We start from the raw sequence: 15,459 nt of genomic DNA, 5'->3' as shown, positions 1-15,459 counted from the left end.
ACTAACACTTGCTTTGAGAAAAAACAGACAAAAGTTACATGGAGCAAAACAAAAAGATGCAAGGATCCAGTGGGTAATAAATAAAATCCCACTGATTGGTATCATCAAAAATATACAAGTGATTTACTGGTGATTTTCTGTACGTCCTTTATTGTCAAATCCACTGCAAAGTCTAAAACCAGAAATTAATTCATTCTTCAAATAGTATTTTCTGTGTCTTCATGAACTTAGATCTTATTTTTTTGCAACATAGAGATCCATTGCTGTGTGAAAAGTACTGAAGACACATCAACGGACAGATTATTCCTTATGGGACAACAGGGAACACTCTGACCAATGCCCTGTCCGCACTAAAGTAGACAATTTGTAAAATGGATATTTTCCTGTGCATTTGGCCTTCTTTCCAGCATTTTGTGTTGCAGAAACTGAGGTTTTTGAAAAACCCTTTCCAAAGTGTAGGTTTTCTAAACTTGTTTGTGTGTCTGTGTTCAGGGAAAACAATGGCGTCACACCCCATGTTGCTCATGCCTGTTATTGCTTCGTGTAATGAGGATGCACCTAAAGTATCAAAATCAGTGTGTACCCTGCAGTAGATCAAGGTCAGCAAAGATACCTTTCGGAGATGGACCGGACCAGTCCACATCATGTAAAGAATACTCTTCTATAACCCCATCCAACACTTAAGGTTATTTAGGCTTAGAACTGAACTTGTTGCTGCTTCACCTTCATGACTGATTAAAGCCTGTGCATCAGCTACGTCCAGTATTATCCACGGCGTCCACAGGTTGAACAATAACTATGGTTTGTCTGAGTCACTGACAGATTTTCTAAAGCTGTTGATTTCATCCTTCACTCGAAGTTGCCCACAGCTACAGAAACAGCTGATCTAGTGGTGACAAATGTGTTCAGGCCCCATGGGTTGGCTCTATTTTCTCTAGTTTACTTTCCAGGTTTAGAAGGGTTTTGAAAAGCTGTGGGTGCAATGGGCAGTGGGAGTCCTAGATAACACCCACAAACAAGTGGACAGACCGAACGGGTGAATCAGGAGTTGGAGGCAGCATTAGGTATGGCACTCCTTCATGTCTCGATGGGTTATTAGCCTCCAATTTTCCCCCAGTACAAATCTAAAATGACAGACCTGTCAGTCTGAGCCCATCTCTGATGCTGCCATGACTTCACATGGTGTTAATGGAAAAGATTAACAGCATCACTTTGGGGACAGTTTAAGTCTGAACAGTCTTACATAGAAGTCATCAGACCAAATTCTCTGAACATTAGCACATTACTTTAGCACTGGCTTCCTTCGCACAGGCCTGCAGCATGGACAAAATACAGCATCCAAAAAACCCTTTCACTGAAGAAAATGTAACTGGACTGCCTTTCACTGTACAGGACACACTCACCATGGCGCTGTTTTGATAAACTTAACACTTACTTCCATAATTTGTGAGACACACAATGTTGCTGAACCTAGACCGGACCAACTGAAGCAACCCCAGACCATAACACTTCCCCCATTAACTTGAATTGTACTGGGCATGATGGGTAATCACTTCATCCACCTCTCTTCTCACCCTGATGCACCCATCACTCTAGAACAGGGTCTGGACTCATCAGGTCACATGACATTTTCCATTGAAACACAGTCCTATACAGTGTGTTTTTCTCAGGGCTTAAGACCTGAAAATGATGTTACCACTAAGAACCACTTATCAGCTGTTCCTGTTTGGAAAACACTGTCTAGTGTCTGTTTTCTCTGCTTATTGGAGGACATCAGTTCCTCTAAAAGCGCTACTCTAGAAATAAATAAATAGATTTTTAAAAATTTGTTCAGCGTTTAAATCAATTCCAGAAGTGCAGCTGTAGTAAATGAGTCACTATCCAAATCATCATTCATATTTTAAGAAACTACAAATTACATCCCGCAACAACAAAGCACTAAACGCCTGCACCTGAAGCATGGTGAGGTATTATGGAAGTAATATGCCGTCTTTTCTCATTGCATTGGTGTGCACTGGAAGGTTTTGAGAGTGATACGGACTTAATTTTCAGCTTGTCTTGTTGTAATTCTTTAATCTGAAACAGCCTTTTAGGTTCTAGTGTCTCTCTGTTTTTATATCAGTTTGACCCAACATTTTTACCAGGTTACAGACTTTTGTCTTCAGATGCTCTTGGATCTGTTGAACCAGAATCCATAGTACAAGCTGTGTACTATTGCTGCTATTGGAAAGATGAACATAATGTCTTTAACATTTTTGAAATGTTTCCCAAAGAGGAAACAGACTTTCAGAAATTGATGATTGCTAGGTTTTTTGATGAGTTCAAGAAATTTTGTCCAGATGGAAGCCTTCAAACGCAGCTACAGATTTCCAACCAGTTGACTGCTACTAAAGACAAATAGCCAATGTGAAGTTTCTAAAGTCATGACACTAATTACCATAAGTTTTCAGGCTGCTTCAAGAAAGTGAACTCAATTTCTGTCATCCTTCATCCCTCAATGAATGTACTATAATAAAACAGCTGTAATTTAAAGTGATCTCTAGTGTAACAACCCATCAAAATATATAGTAGGAAAATAAACTGCATTTAGTCAAGGAATCCTAAATGGTTAAATGCTGGATGTGTTGACAATAATTGAAGTATGGAAAATCCCCAGACTTGATCCTTTAACCACCATTTGCTTTTACAGGCCTAATAAACCAGCTCTGTCTTCTTAAATACCCACATTACATGTATGCCCCCTCTTGAGTGGTTTTATAAGATGGCAGGAAGGGCAGATACTGGAAACACCTGAAGCGTCTGAAGAGGCTGCTGCAGTACGGCAGCTCATAGCAGGACTGGTCACACATTTTCTGGCTCTCAAAGTGCTCCTTGTCCCGCCAATTTTTAATGCCTCGCTCCTTATCGGTACCTGGAACACAATGGAGATCATATTAAATTACTGTATATACTTTTCAGGGGAATTCTAAGAGCATGCCATTGAATAGATAAATAATATCTCTTTACTTAATTTACTACTCTGTTAATGTCACAGAACTAATATTAAACACTATTGATTGTGAACGGTAACTGATTTATGCGACTTTATTGTGATAAAACACATTAATGCTGTAGGTGAAAGCATATCAACATGTCACTTCCTGTTTTAAACCTCTTGAAACATCCCACTGTGATGCTGTTGTAAAGTTAGTTGTTTGGAATTAGCCCTATTCACACAGGACTAGTACAACCGGGTGACTTTTAATCCTTGCAGAAGTCATCTGTGATCTCAGTACTGTGTGAATCAGCCATGTTTGTAATTTGTGAACTTTCCACTGTGAATTACTTACCCAGTTTAAGCAAACATAATATTAGTTCTGTGCAAATCAACATCTCTCTTATGTTTTTTGTTTCCTCTTTGTCATCTATTTAGCCTACCAAGGACTATCAAGATTAAACTGGTGATGATAAATGAAAGGTCTTCAATGGAAAATCAGGAGGCTCATTTTGTGACACATCCTTTAGGAGTGTGAAGAGATGACATACATGACAGCTATGGTGTTTGTGTAAGTCTTAACAGTTATCTGTAAATGGTGAACCTTAACAAGAAGAACAAGAAAACTAGACGTGGCTTGTTCCACGTGAAACACAGTTGAATAGGAGTGTGAATAGGACTTTAGAATGTCTCTGTCAACAACTTCAAATCAGAGGTGTATAGTCCAACTGTCCTTCAGTGTATGGCTGTTATATTACTCCATTCAGAACCATTAGAGCAGTGCTTCCCAACCTTTTTTGGCTCATGACCCCATTTTAACATCACAAATTTCTGGCGACCCCAGACATTCAAAACATATACTTTTTTTTTTGGCTAAAATTAATTTGTTTTTGATCATGTAATAGTTTGCTGTACTATGTTGCAAATAAATGTTAACTTTAGGAAACATTTAGTCTATATAATGCATATTATTATGGACAGAGGCAGAAAAGCCAGGTGTAGATTACTGCACAGACAGAGAATTTTATTTTCCTTGTTCAGGATATGTACAGCCAGTCCAGCTTGTATTTACAAGGCTGACAATTAATACTGAACAAACAAGAACTCAAACTATGAATTATGAAAGAGCTGCAGCATCTGAAACTGACCACAATGAACATTTGACAGATAAACAGTACCACAGTGCTTCACACTCACAGTTTGTCATGTCTTTTATGGATTGTGATTGTCTCTCTCAACTCACCATATATTTTTTATTAGTAAGTTGTTTTTTTGTTTTTGCTTTTTTTTTTTTACACTTTTATCAATTACTAGAAATTTCAGGTGACCCCATTTGAATTCTAGGCGACCCCACGTGGGGTCCCGACCCCAAAACACTGCATTTGAGTCACATGGGGAAAAAATATTTGTATGTGTTTTAATTGGCAAATCCAGTGTTTTTCAACCTTGGAGTCGCAACCCCTTGTGGGGTTGCCTGAAATTTCTAGTAATTTATAAAAATAAAAAAGAATTACTAATAAAACATTTTTTAATGATTCAATATATATTTCATTGTAATTAAAACACCACACACTTTTCCTAATAAAAATCAAGTTAAAATGAAATGCAGGATATAATATCTGAGAGGGTATATCTTGATTGATCCGATCATGTGACCACATGCGTTACTATGCTTCAACCTGCCCGGACACAGTTGCAGTCAGAAAACTGGACCGAACAGAGAATGGAAAGATTTCTTCACTCGCTGGCCCCGCCAAGACATCTCCAAGAGAAACTGAGAAGTAGACACCAAAAAGGTGCATTATACATATATTATATAGCCTAAATGTCATCTAAAATCAACGTTTATTTGCAACATAGTATAGCAAACCATTACATGATCAAAAACAAATTCATTTTAGCAAAAAAAAAAAAAAAAAATCTCCTTTTTCATTTTGAATGTCTGGGATCACCAGAAATTTGTGATGTTAAAATGGGGTCACGAGCCAAAAAAGGTTGGGAACCACTGGCCTAGACCAATGTCAAACAGTAACAAAAGTTGGCTGGATGATCAAGGAAGCTGAAGCCTCTTTCCTGCTTTTCAGAATATTGCAGCAGGGTTAGACTCAGGGTAAAGTTACCCTGTTATATTGTATTTTATTAACATTAAGTATTTGTGTTGTGAGTCTACAGGTATTCTTATACACTGTTGCCCATGAAGCTGGAATAAAATATTTTTACCTCTTTTTATGAATCGATTGTGACTGCGATTTATTCTTGGTAGGTTAAGTGAAACTGGGACTCAGTATGTCATCGTTGTACCTGCTCAAAAGTGATTACTGATGTGTAAAAAGAGGAATAAAAACACAAATATTAGAACGTGATGGGCTGCAGTGTATTATACAACTTTAAAAACTGACTGGAAAGAAAAATTGAGTTTGGGCTTTACATTTCTTTTACACTGTTGCAGTCAAACACATACAACACATGCAGATTTTTCTCCATTACACAATTAGTTTGGGATAAATAAATGTCAAATGTCATTATATAGTTTTGTAATTGAATAAACCACACATATTTCATGTAAATGCAATGGAATAAGCCACTAATAATCAGAAATATCTGAATACAGAGTGGTTACTTAATAATAAAACACATGAATAAACACTGTTAAACCTGTTTGTAATGTTGACAGGCTAATTCAGACTGAACAGCCTGCAGAACTGGTATTTGAAGAGCTCCAAAAGTTTTTGCAGCTCCATACAAATTTGATTATCTTTCTGGTCAATACATGCACTTAAAATGATAAAAGTTGAGGTCCACACTAAACCTGTGTGTGCGTGTTTTGTTTTGTGTCTTTTTTTTTTTTTTTTCGCCAATGAGGAAAAATAGATGGTAAACAGTTGTAAATGACAAACTGCAGAAAGTCTGGTTTTGTGTAGATTCTTTCTGAAGCAGCAAGAACAAAATATTAGATCTTTTATGATTGTTATGTTTATCAAATGTATATAGAGAAGAGGTTAATATTTATAGAATAGAGAGATGTACTCAGGGGAATGTTATTTCACAGAAAACATGTAAATGACGTTTGTGAATATATTTTCACAAGTTAAGAAAGTTGGATTTAATTGTAACAGGCCCTCTCCTGTAACATGTTGCCAACACTAATGAAACTGTCCCCTCAATACCTTTCCACTCATGCATCAGAATGACTGAAAAAGTCAGAAAAAAGATGAAAATCACAACATGTCTAGTCACGCTGAAGCTGCAGAGACATTTTCAAATGCCCCAAGGATGTGGAAAGGTGTTTAGGGTGAAGTCAAGGGAAGGTTAACATCTGGTCAAAAAAATTAAATTAAAATAATCTACACCAAACTTATATTTTTGGGTAGGTAATTACTTATATTCTCAGGAAAATGTATTTTGTAATGAGAAAAAATTTGTGAAAAAAAATTTTTTTGAGGAGTTTTATGAGTGTGAATGTTTGTAAAGTGATTCATTCTGGGTTCATTTTGTCAGCTCTCATAAATAAACTAAATTTATCCCAAATACATTGATATTTGACTATTATATTATTTATGTCATATTCTAAACACAGTGTTTAAAATTAATAAATGCATACAGTATATCTATGCAAAATACATTTGAATATAATGTTAATGTTATTTGTACGTTGTAAATATAGTAAAAAAAAAAAAAAAAGCATATGATATTGATAATTAAAATACAAAAATGTTTAATGTGATATTTACTTTTGTTGTCCATCCGTGAAGCTGCCATTTTTCAAGACTCTTGCTATTTAGGTGTGATAAAATATTTTATTATTATGAATATTTTATTTTATTAGGTTGTAAAATAGAGGGTTTGAGGTATACACTGAATACATTTGAGGATGAAAATGACACAGGAATTTCACTTTTGAGAACTTTGTAATTCTTGCAAAAAATAGACGTTAATTTTTTGTCCATTCGTGACGTTTTTGATATTTTTCATTTAAAATATTTGAAACTAAATTTTGCCCTTTGAGTATATTTAAGATAGCATGTAGACCTCTACAATTATGTGTAATATTTGTCTTAAACTTGTCTGGTTCAAAAGTTACGAATCAAAAAGTAGTGGGCTGTCCATCCGTGATGCCCTTGACCTCACCCTTTAGTCTTTCCAAAGCCAGGTCATGTTGCGAAAGACTGTTGAAATATTAGGGCTTAAATCATACAAAAAATGTAGAGGTTTTAGTCAAATCAGAGCAACAACAAACGCCGTCCCACACAGCTTAGACCCTCCTGAAACACAAGTGTTATTGTATGGTTGCACTCCAACGTACCTGGAATGGTATTGTCGAGAATAAACCCGAAGAACCCTCCAATGAACATGTGTGTGGTAAAGAGGACGACGATGACTTGATCCAGCTCCTTTATACCTGAAAATGAAGTCATTTGTTAACAACAGCAGCTTCTTTCATAACAGTGTGACAGCTGTAAATCTCATGGACAGATTCTGCTTGCTGTTTTCTCCTCCGTGCACAGGTCAGAGGTCAGGGTAAGTAAAAATGCCAGCCCCCCCTCAAACCAAAACCAACAGCAAAATTGGTCTGGGGCTATAAATCCTGCAGGACACAAAACCACTGGGTTGGACTGATCCCATACCTGCCTCTTGGTTCTGCTGGGCCCACTGACACTGAACCTTCTGCAGTATAAACTTTAATATGATCCACATGAAGAGAATGAACAATATTTTTTACAATGAGCGATTACATGTACTTGACTTTAAATATGATGGTCTGTTTACAAGTTCAGTGCAAACACAATCTCTGTCTGAAGCTGTGTCTCGTGTGGACGGTTTTAGTTTAGAGCTGTTTCTGCAACCACTGCAGTGAAATCATATGACCAAAACAATTTCCTGATGAATCCTGGACGATTCTGGAAAACACAAAATACTTTTTTTGAGCCAAATTCTTGTTATATTCTAAGTCTATCTATCTATCTATCTATCTATCTATCTATCTATCTATCTATCTATCTATCTATCTATCTATCTATCTATCTATCTATATATATATATATATATATATATATATATATATATGTATAAAACAAATAAATAAGATTTTAATGCATTATTTAGAGTGGGTTTAATTTCTCACAACTGAAGCCTTGGTCACATTAAAACACGGTGGAAAGCTTTCACAGCCCCCAACTATCTATTGTACTTTTATGGTGTTTTCACCTTGGTGCATTTTTAATACTGATTTCATCTTGTGGTATCCTTTACATTGTTTTCAGCTATATGTGTTCTATTTCATTTTCATCTTGTGTCCTAATGTCATTTTATCTCACTATGCAAGCATTTTGTTATATCTTCTATATAAATGTGTCTGGTCCTTTACAATTAATTATAAGAAATTAAATTTACAAAAGTACAAGATTTACAGTGGAAAATGCAAACTAGTGAGGGTAATATGATAAATGATGATAAATCACTTAAGAAAGGTTAACTAGAGAGAAAAATTCATTTGGGAACTGCCACATAAGTAGCTCTGGGTCTTTATGGATTAAGGTTTTCTTTAATCGCAAGTGCTTCATTGCTTTTGAAGTGAAGTAAATTATATTAGAAGACAAATGAAAGTAATGTACAAAGAACAGTGAGCTGCTCTGACAGAGCACAAGGGGCAGGTCTGGCAGAGTTAAGACGTTAAGATAATGAGGACTTCACAGGGCAGGACCTCTGTAAAGCCTGCAGGTCTGCACACATCCAGGTCTTTGGAGGATGGCTGCTCAGTAAATAAGGGTCACTACCTGTAATCAGTAGATCAGCATAGCACTTCAATTTCCTGAATCAGGCCTGGCCTTTCATGTGGCATGTGCTATCACCAGCACATGGATGTAGTACAGAGCGCCATTGAATCCCTGGATGCCTGCATGTCCGATGCCCTGCTTTCATAATGCCCCTTGAGGAATAAAGTGCCTAATGAAGTTGTATTGAATTGAATCAAGAATTGCTAGCAGTGCTGACGTACTTTGCCTCTTAACTCACTGCTGTTCAAAGCAACGATCTGAACACAAACATGCACACATACATTTCCTCCCCCAAAAGAGGCAGCAGTCAAAAGTTCACCGCACCCGCTGAGGTGATTTTAAGTCCCACAGCCTGTTCATCTAAAGACGTCTGGATGAGCGGCAGTTTGTTTACAAAGAGCACTGTCAGACCTCCTCTGGCGTGAAGCTATCAGCTGAGTGTTGAGGCTGGGTTGCAGCCGTGCTTTATCTGAGCTGGGCAGATTACAGCCACTGACATGGCGGCTAGCCAAGAGGATTGAGTGGTAAGTAGCCTAGACCTGAGAAAACCAGACAAACCCTCATGCCCACCGCTGAACTCTGGATTAGCACTTTCCTGGGAGACACTTGCATCACATGACTCATGGGATCAACGTCTTATGTCTGCAGAGGAGCCATTTAATCTTGAGGATTGCTCTTTTGATGGCACTTCATAGCCACAGACACTCCACTATTGATCATTAAAAAGGTCATCAAAAGCATCAAAGTTAACCTGTGATTGATCTGTGGTTGTGTCTGAGCTGTCTAATTGATTGAACTGGTGCTCCACAAGGTCTAATTTCATCTGCTGGATTAATGTTTCATAGCTGGATTAGTGTAATTGGGTTTCTAGCTGTTGAGTGCATGTACGTGAGTGGATCTAAGTGTTTTATGCAATGTTAAATAGACCATGCACTGGCTTCCGTGTCAATACTGAAACAGGTTTTATTTGCAGTTTTTACTTTTGCCAGTTGCTTCCTTGTTTCTACAGTGTATAATGTGTATAATGTGTGTATAATGACAATAGAAGCATTCTATTCTTAAATGTTGAAATGACAAAAAGAAAGTGAACAATTTTTTTTTTTTTTTTTTTCCAACCACAAAATGCTGCTAGTTGTGGTTACAGGAACACAGTGACTCCTGGTCACCCAGACTGAACCTGGTAGTAATGTGGGAGATCTCTGACCTGGTTCATTCGAACCCAATTTTATTTACATAGATGGCATATTCTGGTTTTGCCCTTTATTACAGAAAAGACAATGGGCCTCATTCACAAACACTGCATACACACAAATCTGTACTTAAACTCTGCATGTGATTGTTTGATGCACAAATCCAGGATTCATCAATATTTTCTTACCTGAATTTGTTCTTACTCTGTGAACAAATTTTGAACTGCCTCAGACCATGCGTACGCACAAATGAGGAAGATTGAGAAGAAAATACAAACACATACCTTTTAAGTACATGCAGAGCATATAAAAGCACATTCATTAAAAATAGATTTAACATTTTAAAAAATCATTAATTTACTAATATATTAGCCGAACGAAAAAGAGAACCAGGGGATAACACATTCATGGGATAAATATCTATTTAGAGTATTGCAGGTAATAAAGGATGCACCAAAAATGGAGGACTGGATTGAGGTTATAGATGACATTTATAGGATGGAGAAGTTGACTTTCTCTGTCAGACTTGATTCAGACAAATTCAACAATTAATGGAAAAACTGGGTTGATTTTATTACACTATTAAGAGCTGATTTTACTTGATAAGAGTATTGTGCATATAGATCCATGTAAACCCTTAGTTTGTGTTACACACTTTAAATATTCAATGTTCATCTTATACAGGGGAAAAGAATGGAATGTGAAATATACTTGTTTTTTTTCCCTTTATATTTTGGGTTGCTTTGTATATTTTTAATATTTCTGTCAATGCTCCCCTGTTTGAGTATGTTTTTGTGTTTTTGTTTTTTTTTTATTATTTTTCCTTACATATATAGAAGTCATGTAAATGATGCAAAATGCTAAGATAATGCTGACTGAAAAAATAATAAAAAGATAATTACAAAAACAAGAAATTAACAAACTTTCACCCTCATCATGTGACAATTACAATATTCAGTGACACCAACAGTTCTAGTTTACGAAGGACATTTCGTGCGCATATTCCATGAATGGATGTTTGTCCAGTTATTTCTGCTGTTCTCTCATCCTGTGGCATTAGATCAGGTGGACCTTGTCCTCCCCCAGTTTCCTTCTTTGTCTTCTGGTCCGTAATGTGTTTTTTGGCATCAACTTTTATGTTGAACCACTTTTTTTCACCTGGGCCACAGTGCACTTCTCCGGGGATACTACATTGACAGCCTTGGTTATTGCTGTCCAAGCATCTTTTTTTTTTTTTTTTTGCCATCGTCACCCCCGAAGAGACACTCTTGAAAAGTATTCTTTTTCTGGCTTCCACCTTGAACATAATTGTTTCAGTTTCTGTGGTTGTAAAGTTCTTTTGTTTTTTGCCTTTTGGCTCCATTGCTTCTAACAAACTGTGAATTTTACTACTTCTCTCCTCGTGTAACCGCGTCCTAATGGAGAAATGGGGGCGTGGTAGTATGCTAATCAGAAATTGCGAGCACACGTCTGTCAGTGTAGAATGATTCTGATTCACACACATATATAAGGTGGTGAGAACCAAATTGTCCGGTGCACAGGTGTCATGAATCCAACGGTGATTTTGTGTATGCACTTATTTTGTGCAAAATGTAAGAACATTTCCAAGCTCATATTAGTGAATGAGGCCCAATATGCCTACTAGTTACCATCTTGAAAAGGTCAACATGTTGAAAATTTGCTTATATCCAGAATCCTGAGTTCTTACCAGAAATGCAACCATAAGCCTGAAACGATAGGCTGCTTGGTTTGTGTCCAACGTACAATACTTAATTCTTAATAGAAAACGTTCAATGTGTTGCAAACTATAGTAAAAACCCACTGAGATACGTATTTCGAATGTACTGTACTCATGTCAGTGCTCCTAAATCTTTATAATACTGACATATTCAATGTCTTAAATTGTCTTAAATGTTGAAGTTGTGGGAAAAAAAGTTTCATGGCGTGACATACCCACAGCTGCGATTTTATCCTGAACCCAAAATGTCAACATGATGATGGTGTAGATGGAGATTTTATGGCTTTAAGGTTAATCGGTGCTGAAGTGGTGAAAACCTGAGCTGACTCTGAGATGGGGAGTTTCCACCACTTGTCCTATGTCAGAAAAATTCACCCATAAAGAATCGACTTTCTTTGGTGACAGCAAATGTCAAGTACAGCCATCAGAAGAGAGACCGTTTCAGGTTTACAGTTACACTCTCAATGGCTTTAATAAACTGTGATTAAATGACAAACCAAGCCCAACACATAAGTCAAAAAATACAATAAGTACAGTCAGCCTGACACTGGATGGCCCATTTTATTACAGCTATGTCATCTTGGTACACGTTTTTATGATGCTGCCTGATATGTGAACCTTTTGTAACAAAATAAAAAAAAGAAATAAAAGTTTCGATGACTTCCACAAAGGACCTAAATACCAGCAAAAAAAAAAAAAAAAGAAGAAGAAATAACAAGGCTAATAAATTCTTTGTAAGATGAAGGATGAATCTCATGATGATTCTGCAACAAAAGGAAGTTACGTCCACCCTGAGGGGACCTTTCATTTCCCATGACTAGAACAGTGAACTGGACATACCATTTGAGCAGAACTGTGTTGGGACTTGTTGCTGTAAAGTTCCGCTATGGCAAAGTATACATTGATAAATAGATGTAGTCCTTTTTAAAATATGACAGCAGTATTTTGAGCTTCGTAATCAGCAGCTATTCACTTGCTTTGTCATTCTGCAAGGGATGTTTTGTTTGTTGTAATTTGTTCACTGTTGCACCAGAGTTGTGGATTGAACTGCTGGATTACATTGTTTTGTCTTTTGTTAAATTACAATACTTTAACCACAAGGTGCCAAAAAGTGAAAAGAAAGAAAAAGAAAAAAGGAAGTAGACATGAATTTCCTCATACAAAAAGAAATGCTGCTAGCTGTGCGTACACAACAGTAAAGTTTAGCTCATTAGTACCCAAGTACCCACTCAGTGACCCTATGATTCTTTGAATTCTCCAGCCCTGTTAAAACTAAAACTCATATCACTAGTAACACTGCTTTTGGTTTTGTGACACTATATAACAGTGAATTATATACTGACTTGACTAAATGTAACACAATTTTCCATTAAATGTGTAATGACGCCCAGAAGTTTTAGTAACCTGCTGTATTTTGTAAATTACAACTTGAAAATATATGTGATAAATGTGTTCACATTTTGTCATCATTACATACTGCAGTAGTTATTGCAAAAGAGCTGGTCTTTTTCATGACAAAAGTGTAATAATACAGTTCACTATATAATCCAGTGTGCTAAATTAAACTTTCTAAATATTAAATTAGACCAGCATTACAACTGCATGGGATTTTAGTCTAAAAGGCAGAAACAATATAAGCTTCACATCACATTTATCTCCAAAATTTGACCAAACTTAAGGATATGTTAAAAGATTATGTTATTCACTCCTAAAATGAGGTGCATCACATCTAAAGGTGTGTGTGTTTATTACATATATATATGTGTGTGTGTTTCTCATAAATACAGCTAAACACAGAGTTTTTCCATAAAACACAGCTTTGTGAAATCATATTTACCTCATAAATATGGCCAAACTCAAAGAATTTAGGGTCAAATGTCAGATTAAGTCTTAGTTTTTCTAACATCACATATTTCATAAATACAACAGAACTCGGGGATGCCATGTCAAAAGATTATTATTATTATTATTATTATTATTATTATTATTATTATTATTACTATTTTTTTTTTTTTAAATAAGATTTATCTTATGAGTACAGCTAACTTTAGGGATTGAATGTCAAAAGATCAGCTTTTGATCATGCATATCTTATAAGTAAAGAAAAAGATGATTTTTGGGGATTATGTACCTGATTATATTTACTTCATAAACATAACTGACCTCTGCGATGTCAAATATCAACTTTTTAGCATGTTTATCTCACAAACAAAGCCAAAATGAGGGATTTCATCTTAACGACCAGCTTGTTTTAATCATATTTACCTTAAAAATACAGCAAAAATCATGGACCTCATGTCAAAAGATGCGCTTTTTATCATACTTATAGACTCAGGGACTTTATTATTCAGAGCAGACCTGGGAAAATTCACTCAAACCTCTCTTTTTTCAGCAGGGTCTTTTGATAGGGCTATAGGTAACTCAACATGCAGTTGCTAAAAGTCCAACTCCTATATCCTGTGATAACCAAAGCAACTAAGTAGTAATTCTAATTTTCACTAAATGCAAGGAAATAAATTCTGCTCTGTAGTCAGGTTGTATATTATTATTAAGTAAGAAAAACTACAACTAAATACCGGTGTGATTGCATAATGTAGAGGCTTTTTTTTATTATTATTTATTTATTTACTTTTTACATTTTTGTGAAGTTATGGCATAAACTCTGTGTTTTTATTCAGTATAATCTGAGACAGGACTATGACGTTTCCTCAGCAGCAGGATTCACTTAAACCGCATCATCTGCAACCTTCCCACTGAGAGGGAAAACGCCATGTGAACACTAGAAACAACCTGGGCGGAGAGTCTGATAGCCTCGACAGTGCCCTCTACAGGCACAGAATCCACCCTCCACCCATCTGAGCTTTCACGTGGACTGAACTACGAACCGTCTGCCGTTTCCGTCCACACACACACAATTTCCACAGGTCACAATCAGGTGAGACAATTAACAGACTTCTCTTACCTTAATAAAATCTAGGCTAAAGACCACAGGTAACCAAGTATTTGCCATCTGGGCCTGTGGGATTTGGGAACACCTTGGCATTAGAGGCTTAGGCTGCCATCTTGTCAAGGTTATCTGGAAGTAGAGCAGCGTCTCACTTACTGTCAGCAGGCCTTATAAGGATTTAGAGGCGGGATGTGTCACTTTTTAGAACCAGCAGATTAGTAGTAACAAACAATGGAAATGAATTCAGACAAAAACAAGGTGGGTGTGTCAAGGTGAAGTCAGCTTGTACTGTTACAGGAAGTGAATCAGATAACATGTTGTGACATCTTTTACATACTGTTTAAAGCAGGGGTGTCAAACATACAGTTCATGGGCCAAAACAGGCCCGCCACAGGGTCACATCCAGCTCAGGGGATGAATTTGTGAAATGCAGAATTTACACTGAAGATATTAACAATCAAGTATTTTTGTTCAGGGGCCACACAAAGCCCTATTTTGATCTGAAGGGGGTTGGACCAGTAAAATACTATCATAAGAACTTATAAATAGCCACATTTTTCTTCTTTGTTTTAGTGTCAAAAACTACAATTACATGGAAATGTTTATATTTACAAACTTTCCTTTCTCAAAAAATGTGAATAACCTGAAAAAATTTTAACCACCTGAAATGTCTTAAGAGACATAAGTGAATTTTTAACAATATTATGGCTTTTACTAAATGTTTTGTGCATTAAAAGATCCAGCAGTCTCTAAGTTAAAATGCACTGATGTAAATGATAAACTGAGACATAATATTGTTTAAAATGTATTTATTTTTCTAAAGGAATTTCACGTTC

At 36.3% G+C, this 15,459-nt stretch overlaps 1 protein-coding gene across 1 annotated transcript in view; it reads right to left on the bottom strand.

Moving 5' to 3' along the window:
- Nucleotides 1-2,222: 2,222 nt before the first annotated feature.
- Nucleotides 2,223-15,459, bottom strand: part of LOC115421436 (solute carrier family 23 member 1) — a 106,430-nt gene continuing 93,193 nt past the window's right edge. Inside the window, exons 11-12 of the mRNA XM_030137326.1 lie at nucleotides 7,278-7,373; nucleotides 2,223-2,911 (exon numbers count right to left, since the gene is read on the bottom strand). Of these exons, the coding sequence (XP_029993186.1) occupies nucleotides 2,727-2,911; nucleotides 7,278-7,373 (281 nt within the window). The 3' untranslated portion in view covers nucleotides 2,223-2,726. The remainder of the gene's footprint in view (nucleotides 2,912-7,277; nucleotides 7,374-15,459) is intronic.

The sequence above is a fragment of the Sphaeramia orbicularis genome, chromosome 6 (assembly GCF_902148855.1).
Source record: "Sphaeramia orbicularis chromosome 6, fSphaOr1.1, whole genome shotgun sequence".
Lineage (NCBI taxonomy): Eukaryota > Metazoa > Chordata > Actinopteri > Kurtiformes > Apogonidae > Sphaeramia > Sphaeramia orbicularis.
The sequence above is the reverse complement of the archived record's forward strand: the minus strand, read 5'-3'. Positions and strand labels throughout refer to the sequence as shown.